General features: G+C 43.6%; 1 protein-coding gene across 2 annotated transcripts in view; it reads left to right on the top strand.

The window, feature by feature from the left end:
• LOC139375255 (bcl-2-modifying factor-like) overlaps window positions 1-25733 on the top strand; it is a 28015-nt gene extending 2282 nt beyond the window's left edge. The window contains exons 2-5 of one of the 2 annotated variants that reach the window (XM_071116870.1): window positions 3968-4164; window positions 4583-4773; window positions 5280-5376; window positions 19830-20703. In XM_071116870.1, the coding sequence (XP_070972971.1) occupies window positions 3993-4164; window positions 4583-4773; window positions 5280-5376; window positions 19830-19903 (534 nt within the window). In that variant the 5' untranslated portion in view covers window positions 3968-3992 and the 3' untranslated portion in view covers window positions 19904-20703. Of the gene's footprint in view, window positions 1-3967; window positions 4165-4582; window positions 4774-5279; window positions 5377-19829 lie in introns of both variants that reach the window. The other variant, XM_071116871.1, reaches the window with a different exon arrangement.
• Window positions 25734-27393: the final 1660 nt, after the last annotated feature.

Here is a 27393-nt window from a genome sequence, read left to right as displayed (position 1 = left end):
CTGTTGGGATGTTTTTCAACGGCAGGGACTGAGAGACTAGTCAGGATTGAGGGAAAGATGAGAGGAGCAAAATACAGAGAGATCCTTGATGAAAACCTGCTCCAAAATCTGTGCAAAGCTTGCAGCGTCATACCCAAGAAGACTCAAGACTGTAATTGCTGCCAAATATACTTCAACAAAGTACTGAGTAAAGGGTCTGAACTTATGTAAATGTGATATTTCAGTTTTTTTTATTTTTTTTATACATTTTCAAAAATGTCTAAACCTGTATTTGCTTTGTCATTATGGAGTATTGTGTGTAGATTGATGCAATGTGGAAAAAGTCAAGGGGTCTGAACTTTCTGAATACACTGTATTTTCTTGCAACTTCCATGTTCTTGTCTTGTTTGCCAGAACAAAGCACTAAGTGGTTTTCCACATAGGGCTTATTGTGAATGCATACAGCGTGGCATAGCAAACCCCAGAATAATAGGCACTAAAGAGACTGAGGCAAATCTCTTTGGGTGAATAAATTAAAAAGTGTCCTCAGAAGTTGGCATGTTGACAAATCCAAGGAGAGAAAAGGAGAGTGGCTCTGTCTCTCTTCCTCCAAGGCTGTCATTACCCATTTGTTGCACTCTCATTTGGAAGTGGTGTGTTAGTAGCCTAACCCTGCCTTAAAGGCTTGATGGAGAGTTCTGAAAGGGTTCACAAGGTTACTTACATTTCAGAAGTATTTTCATAACTCGTTTGACCCCCATATTGCTGAAGGTTGCAATGCTGTGAATTAACCAAGCAGGGAGATTGTTGTCTGCTAATCTCTTGTGGACAGACTACGTAAGCATAAATGGTACAGTAGAGCTGTCATGCGTGGAGCAAATCAAATCAAATCCAATTTTATTGGCCACATACACATGGTTAGCAGATGTTGATGCAAGTGTAGTGAAATGCTTGTGCTTCTAGTTCCGACTATGCAGTAAAACCTAACAATTAATCCAACAAATTCACAGCAACTACCTTATACACACAAATGTAAAGGGATGAACAAGAATATGTACTGTACATATAAATATATGGATGAGCGATGGCGTGTGGCAGAGGCAAGATGCAGTAGATGGTGTAGAATACAGTATATACATATGAGATGAGTAATGTAGGATATGTAAACATTCTTAAAGTGGTTTTATTTCAAGTTACCAAGTGATACTTTTATTACATCAGTTTATTTAATAAGTGGCCAGAGATTTGAGTATGTATGTTGGCAGCAGCCTCTCTATGTTAGTGATGGCTGTTTAAAAGTCTGATGGCCTTGAGATAGAAGCTGTTTTTCAGTCTCTCGGTCCCAGATTTGATGCACCTGTACTGACCTCGCCTTCTGGATGATAGCGGGGTGAACAGGCAGTGGCTCGGGTGGTTGTTGTCCTTGATGATCTTTTTGGCCTTCCTGTGACATTGTGTGCTGTAGGTGTCCTGGAGGGCAGGTAGTTTGCTCCCGGTGATGCGTTGTGCAGACCGCACCACCCTCTGGTGAGCCTTGTGGTTGAGGGCAGTGCAATTGCAGTACCAGGTGGTGATACAGCCCGACAGGATGCTCTCGATTGTGCATCTATCAAAGTATGAGTGTTTTAGATGACAAGCCGCTGTTGTGCCTTCTTCGCCATGCTAACTGTGTGGGTGGACCATTTCAGTGTGTCCGTGATGCGTACACAGAGGAACTTAAGACTTTCCACCTTCTCCACTACTGTCCTGTTGATGAGAAGGGGGGGGGGGGGGGTGTTCCCTCTGCTGTTTCCTGAAGTCCACGATCATCTCCTCTGTTTTGTTGACGTTGAGTGAGAGGTTATTTTCCTGACCCCACACCCTGCCCTCACCTCCTCCCTGTAGGCCGTCTCGTCGTTGTTGGTAATCAAGCTTACCACTGTAGTGTCGTCTGCAAACTTGATGATTGAGTTGAAAGCGTGCATGGCCACACAGTCATGGGTGAACAGGGAGTACAGTAGAGGGCTGAGAACTCACCCTTGTGGGGCCCCAGTGTTGAGGATCAGCGTGGTGGAGATGTTGTTTCCTACCTTCATCAGCTGGTGGCGGCCAGTCAAAGTCCAGGATCCAGTTGCACATGGCGGGGTCGAGATCCAGGGTCTCAAGCTTAATGACGAGTTTGGAGGGTACTATGGTGTTAAATTCTGAGCTGTAGTCAATGAACAGCATTCTCACATAGGTATTCCTCTTGTCCAGATGGGATAGGGCAGTGTGCAGTGTGATGGCGATTGCGTCGTCTGTGGACCATTTGGGGCGGTAAGCAAATTGGAGTTGGTCTAGGGTATCAGGTAGGGTGGAGGTGATATGGTCCTTGACTAGTCTCTCAAGGCACTTCAGGATGACAGGGATTGGTTGAATATGTCCATAAACACACCAGCCAGCTGGTCTGCGCATGCTCTGAGGACGCGGCTAGGGATGCCGTCTGGGCCGGCAGCCTTGCGAGGGTTAACACTTTTAAATGTTTTACTCACGTTGGCCATGGAGAAGGAGAGCCCGTAGGCTTTGGTAGCGGGCCATGTCAATGGCACTGTATTGTCCTCAAAATCCCCATCTACAATAAATGCAGCCTCAGGATGTATGGTTTCCAGTTTACATAGAGTCCGGTGAAGTTCTTTCAGGGACGACGAGGGATCTGCTTGGGGGGGATATACACGGCTGTGACTATAATCAAAGGGAATTCTCTTGGAAGATAATGCAGTCAATATTTGATTGTAAGGAATTATAGGTTGGGTGAACAAAAGGACTTTAGTTCCTGTATGTTGTTGTGATTACACCATGAGTCGTTAATCATAAGGCATACACCCCCGCCCTTATTTTTACCAGAGAGATGTTTGTTTCTGTCGGCACAATGCGTGAAGAAACCGGGTGGCTGTACCGACTCTGACAACATATCCCAAGTGAGCCATGTTTCCGTGAAAGAGAGAATGTTACAATCTCTGTCTCTCTGAAAGGCAACTTGTGCCCTAATTTTATCCACTTTGTTATCTAGAGATTGGACAGTATTAGTTCCGGTGCTTTGGACAAATCACATTTTCACAGGTGTTAGCATCTTTTGAATTTCGGAAGAGGAAGGGATATTTGGCCGCTAGTCTAGTTTCCGATCTCTTCTCAACACATGAACCCAGAACTTAATCGAGCATCTGACCGATTACACAATACTTTAGTTCTGGGTTAACCAAGATTATTTTCTCTGCTAGCCTAGGGCCTGAAACACTGGAAGTACTGGGGGGATCCTTAAGTGTGATCTTGAAGCAATGTTGTACAGAATCTTAACTTTTTTGTTGTTTTTTACAACTGTCATGAACTATTTATTATAAGCAAGTCTTTAGAGACCAAGCTTCAGTTTTGCCATATAAACCTATTAGTCAGATATGCAAATAATTTGTTGTCTAGGCTACTCTGCATGCTGTAGTCTCAATCCTTTGGACTGTATGAGGGACCAAGCTAGCCACAGGTCTGCTGGGTTGAGATCGGAGAGAGATGGAGACTGCCTCTCGCTCAACCAAACCCCCGATTTAGGTACATTTAGCCAACAAGTCTCTTAGCCACAGCCAATTGTGTGGTTTGATGACTGTGATGAGCTGAACGATTTGTCTAAATCAGCAGTGTGCTTCACAACCACAGACTGAGCAGATCTCTGCTAGTTTTCTGTTCCACATAGATATCCCCCACTGACCTGGGTCTGCTCTGTCTGGATCAGCCAGCGTGGGTTTTATTTATGGAAGGGTAGTTATTATGGATTAGAAAGTTGTCTTTAATGATAATTAAATGTTAAATGTACTCTGCCTGAGGTCCTGCCTGAGGTCATCTCATTAGTACAGAGACAGACATGTTTAGAATCCACATTGATTTGAAGGTAATGATCTCAATTTATCAAAACAGTAGTCAAAGGAAGTCTTAGCAGAGCAATAGGCCCAACTTCCTCTCAATTTCTCTCTTCTCCCCCTAGGCAGGTCTTGGCAGATCGCCGCCGTATGGACGATGAGGAGGATGATGTGTTTGAGCCAGACTCCCACTGCTGGCGCACAGCCTTCAGGGAGATAAAGTACGAGGACAGGGGAACCCAGACACCCAGCTCTGTCCTGCCACTGCCCAATAATATGCTGCCCTGCGGGGTGGCCCAGGAGCCCAGACTACTCTTCTACGGTACGGCCACACACACTATGTTAACACACACCCACGCAAACACAGTGTGTGGAATAGATAAGAGTGGAGCTCTGCTGTACTCCGCTCTTGGCGCCTGATAGTCCCAGCCACAGCAGCTTTTATTACCTGTGTGTAGTGTACCCAGCTGCTTTCCCATTCAGATGGCGCCATTAGGTGATTTAGCCTGGCCCTGATGTGACAACAGGCCATACCTGTATAACTGACCCTTTACTAGAACACCAAGGATAGCTGTCTGTCAGTGATGCCCTCTCTGTCCTGTCACACTAAAGATAGCACTGGTAATGGAAAAGATTACTGTATCTGAACTTTGGCGTTGTTATGAGTTGCAGAGCATATGGCACTCTCAATGAACATTAAGATATTGACCTGACCAGTATCTATGGCTTTTTTCCCACAGGCAACGCAGGCTTTCGATTGCACTTCCCAGCGCAGTTTGAGCGTGTTGGTGACCAGGGGCCTCTGGGAGAGCGAGGGGGGATGGAGCGACTCAATCGGCAGCCCCAGCTGCCAGCACACAGCATAGAGGTCTGCATTGGACAGAAACTCCAACTCATCGGAGACCAGTTCCACCAAGAACACCTTCAAGTGGTGAGAATACCCACCGTGACTGACTGCACAGCACAGCTAAAGTCCACTGAGCAGGCCTACTGTACTCAGAGGTCTGCTGAGAGAGAGACTGAGCAGCAGCAGCAGTGGCTTCTTTACGGGCATCCATTGTGGTCATGTCTCAGTGTCCCGTGTTTGTTTTGGCTAGTCAGTGAGCATGCATTAGCCCAGTGTTCTGACCTCTCATTCTACCCCCCCAAGACGTAGCTTAACCAGGGCAGCCTTTTCCCACACTCACCCCTTCCCTCCCGGCCTCAGCTTCCTGTTTATTTCTCTCTGCCTTTCTCACCCCATTTCCTCCCTATGCTGCCACGGTGCCACAGGGGGCATGGAGGAGTCCACACCAAACACTATACTATGGTCGGGGTGACACTTTTAGTTCATGTACTGGCTGCATTGAAGTAGTTAAGACTATTCTCTCTTGACATACTATAGGTTAGGTTGTATTGGTGGTAGAACCGTGGATCATTGAGTGTTTCTTTCTGCAGAGCACCAATGGCACATTTAGAGGGAAAGGAAAACACAGAGTCAAAGACACACTCAACACATTCTCACACAGAGACTATGCTGAAGTGACCGGACTAGGTAAACATGTTGTACTTGCTACGATTATGATATGATTGTCTCACCCAGCTATCTTAAGATGAATGCACTAATTGTAAGTCGCTCTGGATAAGAGCGTCGGCTAAATAACTAAAATGAAAACTAATATTGTAACCCGAAGCTTGGCGCGTGAGCCCAGGTGAACAGCTGTGGTTAGGGAGTCTGACCATCTTAAGAAAACCGTCTTGCATTTCCTTAATCTCTTTCATGAATTGCATGGACCTCTTGAGTCTAAAGCATGAAACACACAGAGAATCTCACTGCCGATAGACTGCTGACTAGGTACTTACCACAGTGGGAGGTCATTCCTTCACTTGCTAGAACAAAAGCGGTACCTGCTGCATTCCGCCCCAGTAGCAACGAACTTGCCATTTCTATTTGTAGAATCGCAATGCTCGTCAGTGGCCAACTACTTGACTTTGAGCCAATCAGAGAGCACGAACCCTCACGTGGGGGAGCCATCAGGAGTGACAACAAAAAGGAAAAAATAACATTTTTTTTCTGTACATTCATGGTTAAATGTCATGAGCCAGTCATACTTCATATGCAATATAGGCTATGGGATGGTAACTAGTTAAGTACACAGATGCAATACAATGCACACAACACTAAATACTTCCTCCAAACTAGCTAACACTGTAGTTAGTATTGACATAATTAAAGCTGCAATATGTAACTTTTTGGGGGACCCAAAAATTCACATAGATCTGTCATTTTTATGGAAAACAAGTCTAAGAAGGGGTAGATCGGTTCTATGTGCACTATGCCTATGCTTCCCAGTCTTGTACACCACCACAAGTTTTGTGAAAATACATTTTTGGTTATGGAAAATATATTTCACAGCAGTTTAGATGGCACAAGGATCTCTACACTATACTTGCTTGTTTTGTCACTACTGAAATTAGGTGAACTATTCAAATTTTAGCAACCAGGAAATGGCTGAGTGATTTCTCTGTAGTGCACCTTTAAATCACAATGGATTAGTGTCTGTGAAACAGCTGCCTGTGTTAGCTGCCAAGTTAGTGCAGTGTCCTTAGCTAGCTAGAAAGCTATATTGTGCTAGCTAGCGAATATGCTAACATTAGGTAGCTAGCAAAAAAATTGGCTATGGGCCGGCACTGGCAGTATGAGATTATGGAGAGGGAATTAAGTAGTTTCTTCATCATCTTGCTAGGTAGTTATCTAGCTGTGGCCATCTGGGATTTCTACAAAATGGCAATATTTAACATAGATATCTAGATTTCATTGGAATCTAAACCATAAATTAAGCAACACTCACAGACATGCACTTTTCAAACAATGCTACTGCCACCATCTGGTTTGGAGTATTTTAACAAGGCTGTGGATGACGACTTCAAGGTCTTTGCTGTGTGAACACAAAATAGATTGACTGCCGACACTGTTCAGAGGTGCTAAGGCAGGCAAACATTTGACAATCCTACCAGTGTGTTTGAGCTACAGTGCATTCTGAAAGTATTCAATCTACACACAATACCCATAATGACGAAGCAAAAACAGGTTTTTAGAACTTTGTGCACATTTACGTATACATAAGTATTCAGACCCTTTACTCAGTACTTTATTAAAGCACCTTTGGCAGCGATTACAACCTCGAGTCTTGGGTATGACGCTACACAAGCTTGGCACACCTGTATTTGGGGAGTTTCTCTCATTCTAATCTGCAGATCCACTCAAGCTTTGTCATGTATCCAACATGAGTGTCGCTGCACAGCGATTTTTCTGGTCTTTCCAGAGATGTTTGATTGGGTTCAAGTCCGGGCTCGGCCTGGGCCACTCAATGACTTTCAGAGACTTGTCCCGAAGCCACTCCGTCATTGTCTTGGATCTTTCTTATGGGTCGTTGTCCTGTTGGAAGGTGAAACTTCGCTCCAGTCTGAGGTCCTGAGAGCAGGTTTTCATCAAGGATTTCTCTGTACTTTGCTCCGTTCATCTTTCCCTCGATCCTGACTAGTCTCCCAGTCACTGCCGCTGAAAAACATCCACACAGCATGATCCTGCCACCACCATGCTTCACCGTAGGGATGATGCCAGGATTCCTCCAGACATGGCGCTTGGCATTCAGGTCAAAGAGTTCCATCTTGGTTTCATCAGACCAGAGAATCTTGTGTCTCATCGTCTGAGAGTCTTTTAGATGCCTTTTGGCAAACTCCAAGCGGGCTGTAATGTGCCTTTTACTGAGGAGTGGCTTCCATCTGGCTGATTGGTGGAGTGCTGCAGAGATGGTTGTCCTTCTGGAAGGTTCTCCCATTTCCACAGAGGAACTGTGGAGCTCTGTCAGAGTGAACATCGGCCAAGGCCCTTTTCCACCGGTTGCTCATTTTGGCTGGGCGGCCAGCTCTGGTGGTTCCAAAATGCTTCCATTTAAGATTGATGGAAGCCACTGTGTTCTTGGGGACCTTCAGTACTGCAGACATTTTTTGGTACCCTTCCCCAGATCTGTACTGCGACACAATTCTGTCTCTGAGCTCTACGGCCAATTCCTTCAACCTCATTGCTTGGTTTGTGTTCTGACATGCACTGTCAACTGTGGGACCTTATATAGACAGGTGTGCCTTTCCAAATCATGTCCAAACAATTTGAATATGACCACAGGTAGACACCAATAAAGATGTAGAAACATCTCAAGGATGATTCATGGAAACAGAATGCATTTTTTCTCCCACACTCACGCTGAGATTTTATTAATACCACAGACTTCTGTCCTGCAGCCACAGTGCACTGTGACTCATCTGATATGACACAGGACATTGCAGGCAGGAGTTATTACACTAGGGCTATGATACACTGACTGACACACAGCTTAGCCTCAGCAGACACAGGCCAGGGCAGGGTATAAGGGAAGTGTCGCTCTCTCGCTCTCTCTCTCTCGTTTCTCACTGGGTAAACACAACAAGTAACATCAGTTAGTATGAGAACAATGTGATGTCATATCCTGAAGCTACAGAGCGATAGGGCTCACACACTGCTAACCTCAGCAATTAACCTCTCCCGGGCAGGTGGGACGGTAGCTTCCCACCTGGCCAACATCCGGTGAAATTGCAGAGCGCCAAATTCAAAATACAAATGGCTAATATAAAAAATTCATAATAATACAAGTGTCATAGATGATTCTTTAGCTTAGCATCTTGGTAATCGAAGCACGTGGTCCAATTTACAATAGGCTTTACGGCGAAAGCATAGCATTTGATTGTCTGAGGACAGCGCCTCACGTACTTCCTGCATTAATATAAATTCATAACCTGCACAGGTGTCACAAAACACAAAAATAGCGATAAAATAAAGCACTTACCTTTGAAGATCTTCATCTTTTTGCAATCCAAAGGTCCCCAGTTACACAATGAATGGTCGTTTTGTTCGATAAAGTCCCTCTTTATATCCCAAAACCTCTGTTTGGTTGGCGCGATTTGTTCAGTAATCCACTGGCTCAAAGGCGGTCAAAACATGCAGACGAATACATCCTAATAGTACTGGTAAAGTTTGTCAAAACATGTCATGTTTATAATGAATCCTAAATTATCTAAATAATCAATATTTCAACTGGACAATTGTGTATTCAATAGAAAGGAAAAACAACGAAGGAAGCGCACACTGTCACGCACGCAAACCAGCACTTCATGTAATCAGTGTCCACTAACCAAAAGGTCTTTGTCTTTGTCGTTTTTCAAAATACAAGCCTGAAACCATGTCTAAAGACTGTTGACATCTAGCGGAAGCCGTAGGAACTGCAACCCGAGTCCTAGTTGAGACTTTCGCATAGAAAACCATAGGAAAGTCAAATGACCAAAAAATAAATATTCCTGGATGGATTGTCCTCGGGGTTTCACCTGCAAAATCAGTTCCGTTATACCCACAGACAATATTTTAACAGTTTTAGAAACTGAGAGTTTTCTATGCAATACTACCAATTTTATGCATATCCTAGCTTCTGGGCCTGAGTAACAGGCAGTTTACTTTGGGCACGTTTGTCATCCAAACTTCAAAATACTGCCCCCTGCCCCAGAGAGGCTAAGGAAAAAAACAACCACGTGAGGCATTGTTTTTTTAGATTTCCGAATCCCAGAGAATAGTGGATCTGGAATATTGACTTTGATTACCTACATAGTAAGCAACAGTTAGGTGTTATTTCAGTTCTTAAAGTTCTTGATTTACTCTCTTGTCATTCGAGTGGACAGAATTATTGTTCTTGTGTGCAGAGCCCACTCAGCCCAGGGAGTTATATAGGCCTGAGTCTCTGAGAGTTTCTCTTGGCCTGTCTGGCTGCTGTTGAGTGATTCTTGTACAGACTAACCCAAAACAGATCCGTGTGGTTTGTATGCGTGATCTCAAGTTTAGCCCATGTCTGCTATTCCTGGCGCTGTGATTTTGTTGTGTATATAAGTCTTCAGCAGTGAGGTAGGTACACTCATTTCCGTGCTGCATGTATGCACGCACCCACATAAACTCAGAAAGACAGGACCCTGTCTTTCAAAGATAATTCATAAAAATCCAAATAACTTCACAGATTTTCATTGTAAAGGGTTTTTAACACTGTTTCCTATGCTTGTTCAATGAACCATAAACAATTAATGAACATGCACCTGTGGAACGGTCATTAAGACACTACCAGCTAATGGGCCTCCCGGGTGGCACAGTGGTTAAGGGCGCTGTACTGCAGCTGTGCCACCAGAGACTCTGGGTTCGCGCCCAGGCTCTGTCGTAACCGGCCGCGACCGGGAGTTCTGTGGGGCGACGCACAATTGGCCTAGCGTCATCCGGGTTAAAGAGAATTTTGCCGGTAGGGATATCCTTGTCTCATCGCGCACCAGAGACTCCTGTGGCGGGCCGGGCGCAGTGCACGCTAACCAAGGTTGCCAGGTGCACGGTGTTTCCTCCGACACATTGGTGCGGCTGGCTTCCGGGTTGGATGCGCGCTGTGTTAAGAAACAGTGCGGCTTGGTTGGGTTGTGTATCGAAGGACGCATGACTTTCAACCTTCGTCTCTCCCGAGCCCGTACGGGAGTTGTAGCGATGAGACAAGATAGTAGCTACTAACAATTGGATATCACGTAATTGGGGAAAAAACAGGGGTAGAAAAAAATATATTAAAAAAAGACACTACCAGCTTACAGGCGGAAGGTCACAGTTATGAAAACTTAGGACACTAAAGAGGTCTTACAACTGACTCATCTGCGTATGCGTGCCTTAGGCATGCTGCAAGGAAGCATGAGGACTGCAGATGTGGCCAGGGCAATAAATTGCAATGTCTGTACTGTGAGATGCCTAAGACAGAGCTACAGGAAGACAGGATGGACAGCTGATCGTCCTCAGTGGCAGACCACGTGTAACAACACCTGCACAGGATCGGTACATCCAAACATCACACCTGCGGGACAGGTACAGGATGGCAACAACAACTGCCCGAGTTACACTAGGAACGCACAATCCCTCCATCAATGCTCAGACTGTCCACAACAGGCTGAGAGATGCTGGACTGAGGGCTTGTAGGCCTGTTGTAAGGCAGGTCCTCACCAGACATCACCGGCAACAACGTCACCTATGTGCACAAACCCACCGTCTCTGGACCAGACAGGACTGGCAAAAAGTGCTCTTCACTGACGAGTCGCGGTTTTGTCTCAACAGGGGTGATGGTCGGATGCGCGTCTATCGTCTAAGGAATGAGCGTTACACCAAGGCCTGTACTCTGGAGTGGGATCGATTTGGAGGTGGAGGGTCCATCATGGTTTTGGGCGTGGAGGGTCCATCATGGTTTTGGGCAGTGTGTCACAGCATCATCAGACTGAGCTTGTTGTCATTGCAGGCAATCTCAACGCTGTGCGTTACATGGAAGACATCCTCCACCCTCATGTGGTACCCTTCCTGCAGGCTCATCCTGACATGACCCTCCAGCATGACAATGCCACCAGCCATACTGCTCGTTCTGTGCGTGATTTCCGGCAAGACAGGAATGTCAGTGTTCTGCCATGGCCAGCGAAGAGCCTTGGATCTCAATCCCATTGAGCACAGGTCTGGGACCTGTTGGATCGGAGGGTGAGGGCTAGGGCTAGGGCCATCCCCCCCCCCCCCAGAAATGTCCAGGAACTTGCAGGTGAGTTGGTGGAAGAGTGCGGTAACATCTCACAGCAAGAACTGGCAAATCTGGTGCAGTCCATGAGGAGGAGATGCACTGCAGTACTTAATGCAGCTGGTGGCCTCTCCAGATACTGACTGTTACTTTTGATTTTGACCCCCCCCCCTTTTGTTCAGGGATACATTATTCAATTTCTGTTAGTCACATGTCTGTGGAACTTGTTCAGTTTATGTCTGTTGTTGAATCTTGTTATGTTCATACAAATATTTACACATGTTAAGTTTGCTGAAAATAAACACAGTTGACAGAGTACGTTTTCTTTTTTTGCTTGTTTACGAACACGCTGTGTGTGTGTGTGTGCATGCATGCATGAGACGGAGTGTGTGTGTGAGTGTGATCTCATCTTTCAGACTCACTTGGACTGCCACTTTTCAATGTTGATATGTCTCTCTCGCCATCCTTCCATTTCTCCCTCTTGTTGGGTTATTGCAATTATGTAGGGCATCAGCAGGCTTTCAAACACAGTTTGACATTCATCTCTTTGATTGACTCATAAATGAAGAGACATGGCATACTGTGTATTATGGCTCAACACCCTCCCATTTCCATATCATCCTACCATCGTGCCAGGGGAAGGGCTTAAGGTGCTTAAGAGTATAAGAGGAGCATTGGTGCTGACAGATAAATTGCTCCTCCGTATGAGAAGGCTGGAGGGGACGGAGCAGAGGTCCCCAGAGCAGAGTAGGCTGACATGACAGTAATGACAGACACAATGACAGGAAGACTGCCACAGTCTGCATGGGGGCGAGGAGCAGAGTTGAGTTACAATAGTGTGTTTTTCTAAAGACTCCTGGTGCTTTCGATGAGTGTTGAAAGCGTAAGCATTGAATGTCCCTAGGGTGTGTGTGTGTGTGTGTGTGTGTTTCTTTTCCTTATCTTCTCACTGTTCTATAAGGGCACTCTATTTTCTTTACAGCACACGGGGGGGGGGGGGGGGGGGGTGCTTGTGGTTGTTGAGATGTGCATGTCTGTATTCCTGTCCACTTCTGCCTCTTGGCTGCACTCCTGTCCTGAGCTGTGAGTCTCTGGCCCCTGGTCGCTGCCTGTCTGTGTAGCTGATAAGCTAATGCTTGTGTGAGCCATTGGGCTGACAGACAGACAGGTTGCCTGCATCATGAGGCTCTGACAAAACACATCAGGCTTATGTTAAAGTGATGATGCTTGGCACACGCATACTCAGGCTGACTGGCTCTCGTTCAGGCAAATGAGAAATAAGAGCACTCAGGATTTCCGGAAGGCCAAAGTTAGTTACTTTAAGGAGCAGTTCTCTCACTGTGGGTCTAACCCCAAGAAGTTCTGGAAAAATGTTAAAGACCTGGAGAAAAAACCCTCCTTCTCACAGCTGCCCATGTCCCTTAATGTAGATGATGTGGTTGTTACTGACAAAGAGCACATGGCTGAGCTGTTTAATCACCACTTCATTAAGTCCGGATTCCTATTTGACTCTGCCATGCCTCCTTGCCCGTCCAACATTTCCTCATCTCCCACCCCTTCCAATGCGACTAGCCCCGATGCTCCTCCCTCTTTTCCCCCTGCCCTGCTACAAATGTTCTCCCTGCAGTGTCCAAGGTGCTAAAGGAGCTGATTAAACCTGACCCCAAAAACCATCTGGGTCAGATGGTTTAGACCCTTTCTTCTTTAAGGTTGCTGCCCCTATCATCGCCAAGCCTATCTCTGACCTTTTTAACCTGTCTCTCCTTTCTGGGGAAGTTCCCATTACTTGGAAGGTAACCACGGTGCGTCCTTTATTTCAAAGGGGATATCAAGCTGATCCTAACTGTTATAGGCCTATTTCTATGTTGCCCTGTTTATCAAAAGTGTTGAACACACTGACTGGCTTTCTTGATGTCTATAGTATTCTCTCTGGTATGTGGTTTCCGCTCAGGTTATGGATGTGTCACTGCAACCTTAATGGTCCTCAATGATGTCACCATTACCATTGCCAAGCAATGTTGTGCTGCTATTTTTATTGACTTGGCCAATGCTTTTGATACGGCAGACCATTCCATTATTGTGGGCCGGCTAAGGAGTATTGGTGTCGCTGAGGGGTCTTTGGCCTGGTTTGCTAACTACCTCTCTCAAAGAGTGCAGTGTCTCAGCCACTGCCTGTCACCAAGGGAGTACCCCAAGGCTCGATCCTAGGCCCCACGCTCTTCTCAATTTACATCAACAACATAGCTCAGGCAATAGGAAGCTCTCTCATCCATTTATATGCAGATGATTCAGTCTTATACTCAGCTGGCCCCTCTCTGGATTTTGTGTTCAACACTCTACAGCAAAGCTTTATTAGTGTCCAACAAGCTTTCTTTGCCCCTAACCTTGTTCTGAACACCTCCAAAACAAAGGTCATGTGATTTGGTAAGAAGAATGCTCCTCTCCCCACAGGTGTGATTACTACCTCTGAGGGTTTAGAGCTTGAAGTAGTCACCTTATACAAGTAATTGGGAGTATGGCTAGAAGGTACATTGTCCTTCTCTCAGCACAAGCTGCAGGCTAAGGTTAAATCTAGTGGTGTCCTCTATCGTAATCGCTCCTCTTTCACCCCAGCTGCCAAACTAACCCTGATTCAGATGACCATCCTACCCATGGTAGATTACGTAGACGTAATTTATAGTTTGGCAGGTAAGGGTGCTCTCCAGAGGCTAAATGTCATTTACCATTCGGCCATCAGATTTGCCTTCAATGATCCTTATAGGACACATCACTGCACTCAATACTCCCCTGTAAACTGGTCATCTCCGTATACCCGTCGTAAGACCCACTGCTTGATGCTTATTTATAAAACCCTTTTAGGCCTCACTCCCCCCTATCTGACACAAACAACACCCGTTCTGCCAGTCACATTCTGTTAAAGGTCCCCAAAGCACACACATCCCTGGGTCGCTCATCTTTTCAGTTCGCTGTAGCTAGCGACTGGAATGAGCTGCAACAAACACTTAAACTGGACAGTTTTATCTCCATCTCTTCATTCAAAGACTCAATCATGGACACTTACTGACAGTTGTGTCTGCTTCGCGTGATGTATTGTTGTCTCTACCTTCTTGCCGTTTGTGCTGTTGTCTGTCCCCAATAACGTTTGTACCATGTTTGGTGCTGCTACCATGTTGTGTTGTCATGTGTTGCTGCCATTCTAAGTTGTTATTTATATTTTATTTTATATTTTATTTTTAATCCCAGCCCCCGTCCCCGCAGGAGGCCTTTTGCCTTCTTGTAGGCCGTCATTGTAAAGAAGAATTTTTCTTAACTGATTTGCCTAGTTAAAGGTTAAATAAAATGCGTTAAAAAAAGTCTGGCAAGTGTCTGTTCTCTATCACTGGCTAAATTTAGACCCTGACTGAGTCATTTTAGACAGTTGGTAGTGTGACTCATGACCAATGAGGGAGCTACAGGGTGGGCCCACACCTTGTCACCCTCTCTGTGCTGAGCAGGGTGGAGGAACCAGAGGAGGAGACAAGGTCACTGCTGCCGTTTTTACAGGACATTATGGCTGTGAGAATGTACACATTCATAATCAGAATGGCCGATTAATTAGGGCCGATTTCAAGTTTTCACAACAATCGGAAATCTGTATTTTTGGACGCCGATTTTTGCCTTGTTTTTTTTTTTTACACCTTTATTTAACGAGGCAAGTCAGTTAAGAACACATTCTTATTTTCAATGATGGCCTAGGAACGGTGGGTTAACTGCCTTGTTCAGGGGCAGAATGACAGATTTTTACCTTGTCAGCTCAGGGATTCAATCTTGCAACCTTACGGTTAACTAGTCCTAAGCTCTAACCACCTGCCTCACGAGGAGACTGCCTGTTACGCGAATGCTGTAAGAAGCCAACGTAAGTTGCTAGCTAGCATTAAACTTATCTTATAAAAAACAATCAATCAATCATAATCACTAGTTATAACTACTACACATGGTTGATGATATTACTAGTTTATCTAGCATGTCCTGCGTTGTATATAATCGGTGCGCATTCGCGAAAAAGGACTGTCGTTGCTCCAACGTGTACCTAACCATAAACATCAATGTCTTTCTTAAAATCAATACACAGAAGTATATATTTTTAAACCTGCATATTTAGCTAAAAGAAATCCAGGTTAGCAGGCAATATTAACCAGGTGAAATTGTGTCACTTCTCTTACGTTCATTACACGCAGTCTGTTACAGCGTATGTGCAACAGTTTGGGCCGCCTGGCTCATTGCAAACTAATTTGCCAGATTTTTACGTAATTATGACATAACATTGAAAGTTGTGCAATGTAACAGCAATATTTAGACTTAGAGATGCCACCCGTTAGATAAAATACGGAACAGTTCCGTATTTCACTGAAAGAATAAACGTTTTGTTTACGAAATGATAGTTTCCGGATTCGACCATATTAATGACCCAAGGCTCTTATTTCTGTGTGTTATGTTATAATTAAGTCTATGATTTGATAGAGCAGTCTGACTGAGCGGTGGTAGGCACGTGCAGGCTTGTAAGCATTCATTCAAACAGCATTTTTGTGCGTTTTGCCAGCATCTCAAGCATTGCGCTGTTTATGACTTCAAACCTATCAACTCCCGAGATTAGGCTGGTGTAACTGATGTGAAATGGCTAGCTAATAGCGTTTCAAACGTGACTCTCTCTGAGACTTGAAGTAGTTGTTCCCCTTGCTCTGCATGGGTAACGCTGCTTTGATGGTGGCTGTTGCCGATGTGTTCCTGGTTCGAGCCCAGGTAGGAGAGTGATGGAAGCTGTTATACTGTATACTGTTACACTGGCAATACTAAAGTGCCTATAAGAACATCCAATAGTCAAAGGTATATGAAATACAAATCGTATAGAGAGAAATAGTCCTATAATTCCTATAATAACTACCACCTAAAATGTCTTACCTGGGAATATTGAAGTCTCCTGTTAAAAGGAACCACCAGCTTTCATATGTTCTCATGTTCTGAGCAAGGAACTTAAACGTTAGCTTTTTTACATGGCAAATATTGCACTTTTACTTTCTTCTCCAACACTTTGTTTTCGCGTTATTTAAACCAAATTGAACATGTTTCATTATTTATTTGAGGCTAAATTGATTTTATTGATGTATTATATTAAGTTAAAATAAGTGTTCATTCAGTATTGTTGTAATTGTCATTATTACAAATAAATAAAAACAATCGGTCGATTTAATCGGTATCTGCTTTTTTTGGTCCTCCAATAATCGGTATTGGTGTTGAAAAATCATAATCGGTCGACCTCACATTAATGTTATTGTGTGGCGTAGCAGTGTTTGTTGATCAAATATATTGTGTTAACCTAGTCAGTTGTACAACTGAATGCATCAACTGAAATGTGTCTTCCTCATTTAACCCAACCCATCTGAATAAAAGAGGTGTGGGGGGGCTGCCTTAATCGACATGCACGTCATCAGCGCCCAGGGGGCAGTTGTCGTTGCTCAAGGGCAGAATGGCAGATTTTTCCACCTTTCCGGCTCGGGGATTCAAACCAGGCGTACATACAGCATTACTGACTGTCACAATTGCCTATAATAGGCTTCACCCTCTGTCAGAGTTGGCCAGTTCAGGTGTAATCACAGACAGATTGATGGGCTTGTTTATGTGCTTTCTAGTTGTAATTAGATGTAAAGGCACAACTTTAATAAGTGCTGCTACCCTAGCTGTTGTTAGCGCTGTGTCTCTAGGTGAACCAAACTGAACAAAAATATAAACGCAACATGCTACAATTTTAAAGATTTTACTGAGTTAAAGTTCATATAAGGAAATCAGTCAATTGAAGTAAATTCATTAGGCCCTAATCAATGACAGAGAATACAGATATGCATCTGTTGGTCACAGATACCTTTAAAAAAAAAGGTAGGGGCATGGATCAGAAAACCAGTCAGTATATGGTGTGACCAGAAATTGCCTCATGCCATGCATCACATCTCCTTTGATTAGAGTTCAGGCGGTTGGTTGTGGCCTGTGGAATGTTGTCTTACTCCACTTCAATGGCTGCGCGAAGTGGCTAAATATTGGCGGGAACTGGAACACGTTGTCGTACACGTCAATCCAGAGCATCCCAAACATGCTCAATGGGTGATGTCTGGTGTGTATGCAGGCCATGGAAGAAATGGGACATTTTCAGCTTCCAGAAATTGTGTACAAATCCTTGCGACATGGTGCCGTGAATTATCATGCTGAAACATGATGTGATGGTGGTGAATGAATGGCACGACAATGGACCTCAGGATCTCATCACGGTATCTCGGTGCATTCAAATTGCTATTGATAAAATGCAATTGTGTTCGTTGCTCGTAGCTTTTGCCTTCCCATTCCATAACCGTACCGCCACCATGGGGCATTCTGTTCACAACATTGACATCAGCAAACCGTTCGCCCACACGACGCCATACACGCTGTCTGCCATCTGTCCAGTACAGTTGAAACCGGGATTCATCTGTGAAGAGGACACTTCTCCAGCGTGCCAGTGACCATCGAAGGTGAGCATTTACCCACTGAAGTAGGTTACGACGCGGAACTGCAGTCAGGTCAAGAACCTGGTGAGGACGACAAGCACGCAGATGAGCTTCCCTGAAAAGGTTTCTGACAGTTTGTCCAGAAATTCTTTGGTTGTGCAAAACCACAGTTTAATCAGTTGTCTGGGTGGCTGGTCTCAGATGATCCCGCAGGTGAAGAAGCCGGATGTGGAGGTCCTGGGTAGGCGTGGTTACACATGGTCTGTGGTTATGAGGCCGGTTGGAAGTACTGCCAAATTAGAGAAAGGAACATTCAATTATCTGGCAAACGTTCTGGTGGACATTCCTGCAGTCAGCATGCCTATTGCACGCTCCCTCAACTAGAGACATCTGTGGTATTGTGTTGTGTGACAAAACTGCACATTTTAAGAGTGGCCTTTTATTGTCCCCAGCAAAAGGTGCACCTGTGTAATGATCATGCTGTTTAATCAGCTTATTGATATGCCACACCTGTCAGGTGGATGGATTATCTTGTCAAAAGAGAAACGCTCACTAACAGGGATGTAAACAAATTTGTGCACAACATTTGAGAGAAATACGCTTTGTGTCCGTATGGAACATTTTGGGGATATTTTACTTCAGCCCATGAAACATGGGACCAACACTTTACATGTTGCGTTTATATTTTTGTTCAGTATAGTTCAATTTGTGCTTTGGATAATGTATATTTATGAAGCAGACTTCATCGTTATTATGCAATTATCAAAATATCCCCAGCTTAACTTTTGATAAATGCTATATCACAACTAGTGCTATCAATATTCCCAGTAGTACCTAAAATATCCGATGGCTACACAATAATGTATTTCTTCCTTTTACAAAAGCGGGTGTGGAAAGTGCATGAGCCTGTTTGAAACTGGCACCAGCTTATGCAACGCTCTGCAAAGTTCATCTCACTGTATGGGGGCTAGTGGAAACCTGGGTCTTATCACATTGCAAAGTGCAGGCTAGTTGTAAACAGGTTGATTTCTGGGCTTGCACACAGATGCTGCATCAGATGTCATGTTAAGAAACAAGTCAACTCGGCAGTCACGCTTTGGTGGAATTGGTTTACAACGGGAGAATGTTGTCTGACACTGGCAATGTGCTAAGCTTTTTTTTGGTCAAATCTTTTTATCCAGCCTATTGTTGCTCTTTGTTGATGTGTGACGTGTATCTGAAATAGTTGTGGTGTTATCAGGTCCGGTAGTGTCTGTGTTTCGTCTGTGGAGCTAAGCTCAGCTCTCGTACTGAGATGTTCCTGTGGATCCACGCCCCTCCTCAAGTGCTCTCTAGTCCTATGTAGTGCAATTATCTTATCTACTCCTCTATGGCAGAGATAGCGTTATCCTCCAAATCACACACCATCCAGTTGGCTCTCCAGCCTGAGGGGGAGAGGGAGGCTGCTCCTGATGTGCTGTTGATTCTGTTTCCATAGACTTGCTGTGCAATGAATGTGTCTGTGGCATGGGGTGGGGTGGAAGTTAGTGTTACATTGGCTGGGGTTAGGGTTCTCAATCCTGCACACAAAGAACCTGCATTAATAAGTAGTGCTGGACACACACACAGACTGTTGTCAGAATATCATAGCCATTCCGGTGTCTGGTTATGACCTATCCCTCCTCAATTCACCATGTTGATCTCTCTCAATCACTATCACCACCCATCACACACCAACACACATCCACAGCTCCAACTGAAGACCCTGGTAAAGGAATGATGACATTTTTTAATTGACTAGGCCAGTTCCCTGTCCTTATGCTGTTCTGACTCGGTTGTTTTTCTCCCTTGTTTTGTTGCAGTATCACCGAAACCAAAGGAACATGAGGCCCTTGTGGTGGCGCCTGGCCTCGGCTCTGCTCACCCTGCTGTTTGAGCAGGAGGCCATCGCTGGAGGGGGGAGAGCAGGGTGGAGGTGATGGAGAGGACCAGCCCAGCCCAGACTACCCCTCTCCCACAGGAACTGGACTCCAAATGGCACTGTCAAATTTAACACGGGTCTGTTGGGGGAAAATTACAAAAGAGAAAAGGTCCCCGCGGGACGGAGACAACCATTTTTTACGAGGTTGTTTTTTTCCAAGAAGATGCCATGTTGTTTCACGAGATTCCTCTACTGGACGATGTCCTTATTTTGGTAATTGTTTGATGTAGTATTTTGTACAGTACATTATTCCTGTTGAATTTGTTTGCACTTCCGTATGTGTACATCTTGAATGACCTCCATGGTCCCGGGAATGCCTTGTCAATGTCTTCTACCACAACCCAATGACTGTTGACAAGAACCAAGCAGAAGAAATAAAGAGATGGAGGGATCTGAAGAAGGGAAAGAAGAGTGGTTCATAGGGTTTTCTTTTCTGAAGTTGCCAGGAAATAATTGGTCAAACTTGATAACTTACTAATTTCCAAAGATGCAGTCTCTCAGAACAAAGCATTTTTCACCTCAACCTTCTCCTCAATGGGGTTGTGTATACTGTTATATTACATGTTGATTATTCTTTGCTCTTCCAGTCACTTTTATTGTTTTGATTTCAATAATTGTTTTCCCATTGTCACCAAAAATAATGAAACATCCAGTGGCTTCCGATGTGGTAAATGCCACTTTGTGGTGTGAAGGTAGATACAGTACATAGCCGCGGGAAATAGGGGTGCTGCAGCACACCCTGATAAAAAAGTGTATATATATATAACATTTTCTCATAACATTTGTGAACTAGGCCTTTATTACTGCTGTATTAGCAGAGAAAAATACTCTTTAGGACCCCCACTCCCCTTCAACAGCACTCCCAAAACATCTACCCGCAGCCATGATACAACTTCCAAAGCAAAAGTGGATCCCACGAGTTACTCAGAGAGAACACCAGGTTTTCAATCATAGTTTTTCATAGTTATCTTTTACTAATTTCATAAATCCCCGAACTGGACCCCAGACATTGTAAGAGAGATTGTGCTGATCATTTTTTTGTTTTAAGACTACCAGGCCCTTCAAGTGGAGCTATGTATCCACACTGTTTGCACTATAGTACATCAGTCAGGAGTAGATTCGGTTACAAAGCCAACCTCTGTCATTTAATGGTTTTTAACTGTATCTGATTTGCAATGGTAACATTACAATGTTTTCATTCACATGACTAAGCTGTATCTTCCCAGGAAGTGACTGAATATGGCCTGTTATCATTAGAATAAAACATCTGAGGTACAAGTGATGCTGGTTAAATGAATGCCTCATTGAAATTCCAAGTTTTTTTAGCCCTCCAATCGATGTGCTCTCTAACCCACTGTCAGAGATGCACTTGTATTCTGGACACCAAAACAAACATGTGAAACATCTTCCCTCCTCTCAGGATTCTTGCATGGGCTTTTATATATATATTTTTTAACCTGTGGAGTGATCTTGTATTAGTTCTTTGTCCTCAGATCCTGTGGTGTAACTTTTGAATAGAAATCACCACTGATAATCCAATTGACAAGAGAACGTGTCTGAGATTAGAAATGAACTGGTAGTATGCAAGACTGTAATTACTATTGAAATCTTTTTGAAGACACTGCTGTATTCTTGAAGATGCTGTTTGTTGTACATTTTATTGCCTTTTTACTTCACTTTTTGTCCATTTTGAAGTAGCAGTATATATCATGAGGCTGTAATTTCAGACACAACTCCTGTTAATACGGTTATGTTTGGTCCTACAGTACTTTACTTTTTGCCCATTTTGAAGGAGAAGTATACATGAGGCTGTAATTTCAGACACAACTCTTGGTAATTTGGTCCTACAGCCATCTTCTGTGTCATCTTCTGTCTGTATAATCAGTGCTTTCTTTCAACCCATAATTTAGAATGCTGGAGAAACAGGTAACTGCCAAAATCAAGGAAACACCCATATAAAGTGTCTTCATAGGGTGGTGTTGGGCCACCACGAGCCAGAACAGCTTCAATGCCCCTTGGCATAGATTCTACAAGTTGTTGGAATAATATGGTGTTTTGTTGATGGTGGTGGAAAACGCTGTCTCAGGCGCCCCTCCAGAATCTCCCATAAGTGTTCAATTGGGTTGAGATCTGGTGACAGTGACGGCCATTTCATATGGTTTACATCATTTTCATGCTCATCAAGCCATTCAGTGGCCACTCGTGTCCTGTGGATGGGGACATTGTCATCCTATGGGGGCATAGCCATGGTAGCCAAAATAATGACCTGCCCAACCTTTTTAAACATATCCCTTTAGCGTAATGGGATATTAATTCCTTTATTAACTCAGGAACCACACCTGTGTGGAAATACCTGATTTAAATATACTTTGCATCCCTCATTTACTCAAGTGTTTCCATTATTTTGGCAGTTACCTGTATGTTTCAGTGCCAGGGAAAAACAAATAACAGTTTCCCATGTAGAGTAGGATGACAAAGGAATGGAGTGGTTTGGTCCAATTCTGTTGTCTGCATCAGTTGAAATATATTAGATACATAACCATAGATATAAAGGTATACTTTAGACAGACTGGTCAGATGATTGCTTTGTCTGTTGAGGCAGGGACTAATTTAGAACCATGTGGGGCAGTGAGAGATGAGCTGAACATCGCTGTTGTTGTTGTTTGTTGTTGTTGTTTCCTGCAGATCCTGAATGCTGAGCCAGTCACCGTAGCCTCCTGTCTCACTGTAGCCCTTAAACCGTCCCTAAACTCGCTTCTCTCGCTCTACTGTAGCCTACATCTATGTGTACTGCTCATCCATTTCCTTTAGGACTTTTAGCGTTGTTCTCCGTTGTTTTATTTTTTATTTATTTTTTGTATATTCACCCTTTGCTACCGTATGGATTTTGTGTGCAATTTCTCTTCCTTTCGTTTTTTTAAAATGTGTATATAATTTGTTTGTTTGACTGTATAGAACGATGGTTATCTGCGCTGTGTTTTCCCTGAGGGTAGTCATCTCCAGAAATGGGCCCAATCGGTTAAGGCATTTATATGAATCAACCATGTCACGTTAGCCATTCAGCAGATAGCAGTAGAATCTCAGTGTTCATTCTGGAAAGATCACAGATCAGTTTAGCTACAGTTGAAGTCGGAAGTTTACATACACTTAGGTTGGAGTCATTGAAACTCATTTTTCAACCGCTCTACAAATGTCTTGTTATTATTATTATTTCACTTATAATTTACTGTATCACAATTCCAGTGGGTCAGAAGTTTACATACACTAAGTTGACTATGCCTTTAAACAGCTTGGAAAATTCAAAAAAAAATTAATGGCTTTAGAAGCTTCTGATAGGCTAATTGACATCATTTGAGTCAATTGGAGGTGTACCTGTGGACATATTCAAGGCCTACCTTCAAACTCAGTGCGTCTTTGCTGGTCATCATGGGAAAATCTAAAGAAATCAGCCAAGACCTCAGAAAGAAATTGTAGACCTCCACAAGTCTGGTTCATCCTTGGGAGCAATTTCCAAACGCCTGAAGGTACCACGTTCATCTGTACAAACAATATTACGCAAGTATGAACACCATGGGACCACGCACCTGTCATACCACTCAGAAAGGATACGTGTTCAGTCGCCTAGAGATTAATGTACTTTGGTGCGAAAAGTGCAAATCAATCCCAGAACAACAGCAAAGGACCTTTGCAAAGGAAACAGGTACAAAAGTATCTATATCCACAGTAAAACGTATTCTATATTGACATAACCTGAAAGGCCGCTCAGCAAGGAAGAAGCCACTGCTCCTAAACCGCAATAAAAAGCAAGACTACGGTTTGCAACTGCACATGTGGACAAAGATCGTACTTTTTGGAGAAATGTCCTCTGGTCTGATGAAACAATAATAGAACTGTTTGGTCATAGTGACCATTATTATGTTTGGAGGAAAAAGGGGGAGGCTGGCAAGCAGAAGAAACACCAATCCAACTGTGAAGCACGGGGGTGGCAGCATCATGTTGTGGGGTGCTTTGCTGCAGGAGCGACTGGTGCACTTCACAAAGTAGATGGCATCATGAAGAGGAAAATTATGTGGATATATTGAAGCAACATCTAGAGACATCAGTCAGGAAGTTAAAGCTTGGTCGCAAATGGGTCTTCCAAATGGACAATGACCCCAATCATACTTCCAAAGTTGTGGCAAAATGGCTTAAGGACAACAAAGTCAAGGTATTGGAGTGGCCATCGCAAAGCCCTGACCTCAATCCTTTAGAAAAATTGTGGGCAGAACTGAAAAAGCGTGTGCGAGCAAGGAGGCCTTACAATCCTGACTCAGTTACACCAGTTCTGTCAGGAGGAATGGGCCAAAATTCACCCAACTTATTGTGGGAAGCTTGTGGAAGGCTACCCGAAACGTTTGACCCAAGTTAAACAATTTAAAGGCAATGCTACCAAATACTAATTGAGTGTATGTAAACTTCTGACCCACTGGGAATGTGATGAAAGAAATAAAAGCTGAAATACATCATTCTCTCTACTATTATTCTGACTTTTCAAATTTAAAAAAAATAAAGTGGTGATCCTAACTGACCTAAAACAGGGAATTTTTACTCTGAATAAATGTCAGGAATTGTGAAAAACTGAGTTTAAATGTGTTTGGCTAAAGTGTCTGTAAACTTCCGACTTCAACTGTACATAACTACAGTATGACCATTGTCTGGTCAATGCTTTGGAGCTGGATCAGTACCATGCAGATAATTTGCCAAAACATTTTTTTTGTCACTGGGCATTGGTTATGGGTTCAATCATTTTTGTCTACTTTAGCATTCTTCTGTAATAAACATGCACTGGAAAGTACTTTGTGTCTGTAGATCTGATGCGTACCTGAGCAGTACAGTGTACTCTGGTTCGTTCTTTCAAATCTGTCATGTGCTGAACTAGCTGTGTGTCTGTAGTATAGCAGACCATTGACGATGCATAGAACAGTCTTTGATTTATTTGAAAGAGAAAAAAGCCGCCATGGTGCCCAGAAATGATTTTTCAGAGGGGGTTCTGAAGCTGTGTACTGGAGATAGACATATACTTGCCATATCTCAGCACTGTGCAAAGCTACAGGAACTCTATACAGTGAGTTTTGTATATTATGGAAAAACCGTCAGTGTCTTGATTTATTTTGTCCACTTTCTTTAAATGTACCTTTTTTATGAGACCATTTCTTACTCATTGTCTTTCCTAACTTTTTTAATGTCTTTTCATATGAAAGGGTCAGCTTTTATAGGGACAGTTTTGAGGCTTTTAAATCGTTTTAATACCTGTTCGATCTTTTTAACAAGTCCAGTGAGATCAAGGGCTTTTTTGTATATAAATGAGCTTGAAACATTCCTTTTTTGACTGGTTCTGGTGTCAACATGTTTTCAACGATACCGTCAAAACGGAAAAATTTATTTTAGTGTTGTGCTCCATATAATCTCTGAGGTTAAATCATAACCAAGAAACATTGTCATTTTTTAGGAACCGATGAACTGTACATGTATTACTGACACCTGGAAAATGCCTTTAACTGCTCAGTTTCAACTAAGTCTTGATTATCACACACTCTCTGTACTCCCAAGAAAAGAGACCCAGTGAAAATGTAGCATTTTTGTGAACATTGACTGTGTGTTTTCAAGACTGTACTGTGCACTCATTTCTTTTTTTGTGTTTTATTTTTGTTGATACATTATGGAAGTAAGGACAAATTGTTATGTAGTGCAATATGCTGTACATATAAGAGCTTTGCTCAACAAATCTTTTTCTGAATTACTTGTTCTGTTTTATTGGTACTTTTTTTTCAATAAAATTATATTGAAAGTGTAAATGGCTTCAATTGTTTTCTCCCCAAAAAAGGTCCCCTGGTAAAACTACATGTTACAGTTGAATTCAGAAGTTTACATACACTTACAGTTGAAGTCGGAAGTTTACATACAGTGGGGAGAACAAGTATTTGATACACTGCCGATTTTGCAGGTTTTCCTACATACAAAGCATGAAGAGGTCTGTCATTTTTATCATAGGTACACTTCAACTGTGAGAGACAGAATCTAAAACAAACAAAAATCCAGAAAATCACATTGTATGATTTTTAAGTAATTAATTTGCATTTTATTGCATGACATAAGTATTTGATACATCAGAAAAGCAGAACTTAATATTTGGTACAGAAACCTTTGTTTGCAATTACAGAGATCATACGTTTCCTGTAGTTCTTGACCAGGTTTGCACACACTGCAGCAGGGATTTTGGCCCACTCCTCCATGCAGACCTTCTCCAGATCGTTCAGGTTTCGGGGCTGGCGCTGGGCAATACAGACTTTCAGCTCCCTCCAAAGATTTTCTATTGGGTTCAGGTCTGGAGACTGGCGAGGCCACTCCAGGACCTTGAGATGCCACTCCTTAGTTTCCCTGGCTGTGTGTTTCGGGTCGTTGTCATGCTGGAAGACCCAGCCACGACCCATCTTCAATGCTCTTACTGAGGGAAGGAGGTTGCTAACAGATCTCGCGATACATGACCCCATCCATCCTCGCCTCAATACGGTGCAGTCGTCCTGTCCCCTTTGCAGAAAAGCATCCCCAAAGAATGATGTTTCCACCTCCATGCTTCACGGTTGGGATGGTGTTCTTGGGGTTGTACTCATCCTTCTTCCTCCAAACACGGCGAGTGGAGTTTAGACCAAAAAGCTCTATTTTTGTCTCATCAGACCACATGACCTTCTCCCATTCCTCCTCTGGATCATCCAGATGGTCATTGTTGGCAAACTTCAGACGGGCCTGGACATGCGCTGGCTTGAGCAGGGGGACCTTGCGTGCGCTGCAGGATTTTAATCCATGACGGTGTAGTGTGTTACTACTGGTTTTCTTTGAGACTGTGGTCCCAGCTCTCTTCAGGTCATTGACCAGGTCCTGCCGTGTAGTTCTGGGCGGATCCCTCACCTTCCTTATGATCATTGATGCCCCACGAGGTGAGATCTTGCATGGAGCCCCAGACTGAGGATGATTGACTGTCATCTTGAACTTCTTCCATTTTCTAATAATTGCGCCAACAGTTGTTGCCTTCTCACCAAGCTGCTAGCCTATTGTCCTGTAGCCCATCCCAGCCTTGTGCAGGTCTACAATTTTACCCCTGATGTCCTTACACAGCTCTCTGGTCTTGGCCATTGTGGAGAGGTTGGAGTCTGTTTGATTGAGTGTGTGGACAGGTGTCTTTTATACAGGTAACGAGTTCAAACAGGTGCAGTTAATACAGGTAAATGAGTGGAGAACAGGAGGGCTTCTTAAAGAAAGTGTAACAGGTCTGTGAGAGTCAGAATTCTTACAGGTTGGTAGATGATCAAATACTTATATAATGCAATAAAATGCAAATGAATTACTTAAAAATCATACAATGTGATTTTCTGGATTTTTGTTTTAGATTCTGTCTCTCACAGTTGAAG

The sequence above is a fragment of the Oncorhynchus clarkii genome, chromosome 19 (assembly GCF_045791955.1).
Source record: "Oncorhynchus clarkii lewisi isolate Uvic-CL-2024 chromosome 19, UVic_Ocla_1.0, whole genome shotgun sequence".
Lineage (NCBI taxonomy): Eukaryota > Metazoa > Chordata > Actinopteri > Salmoniformes > Salmonidae > Oncorhynchus > Oncorhynchus clarkii.
This window is presented reverse-complemented; position numbering and strand designations above follow the sequence as displayed.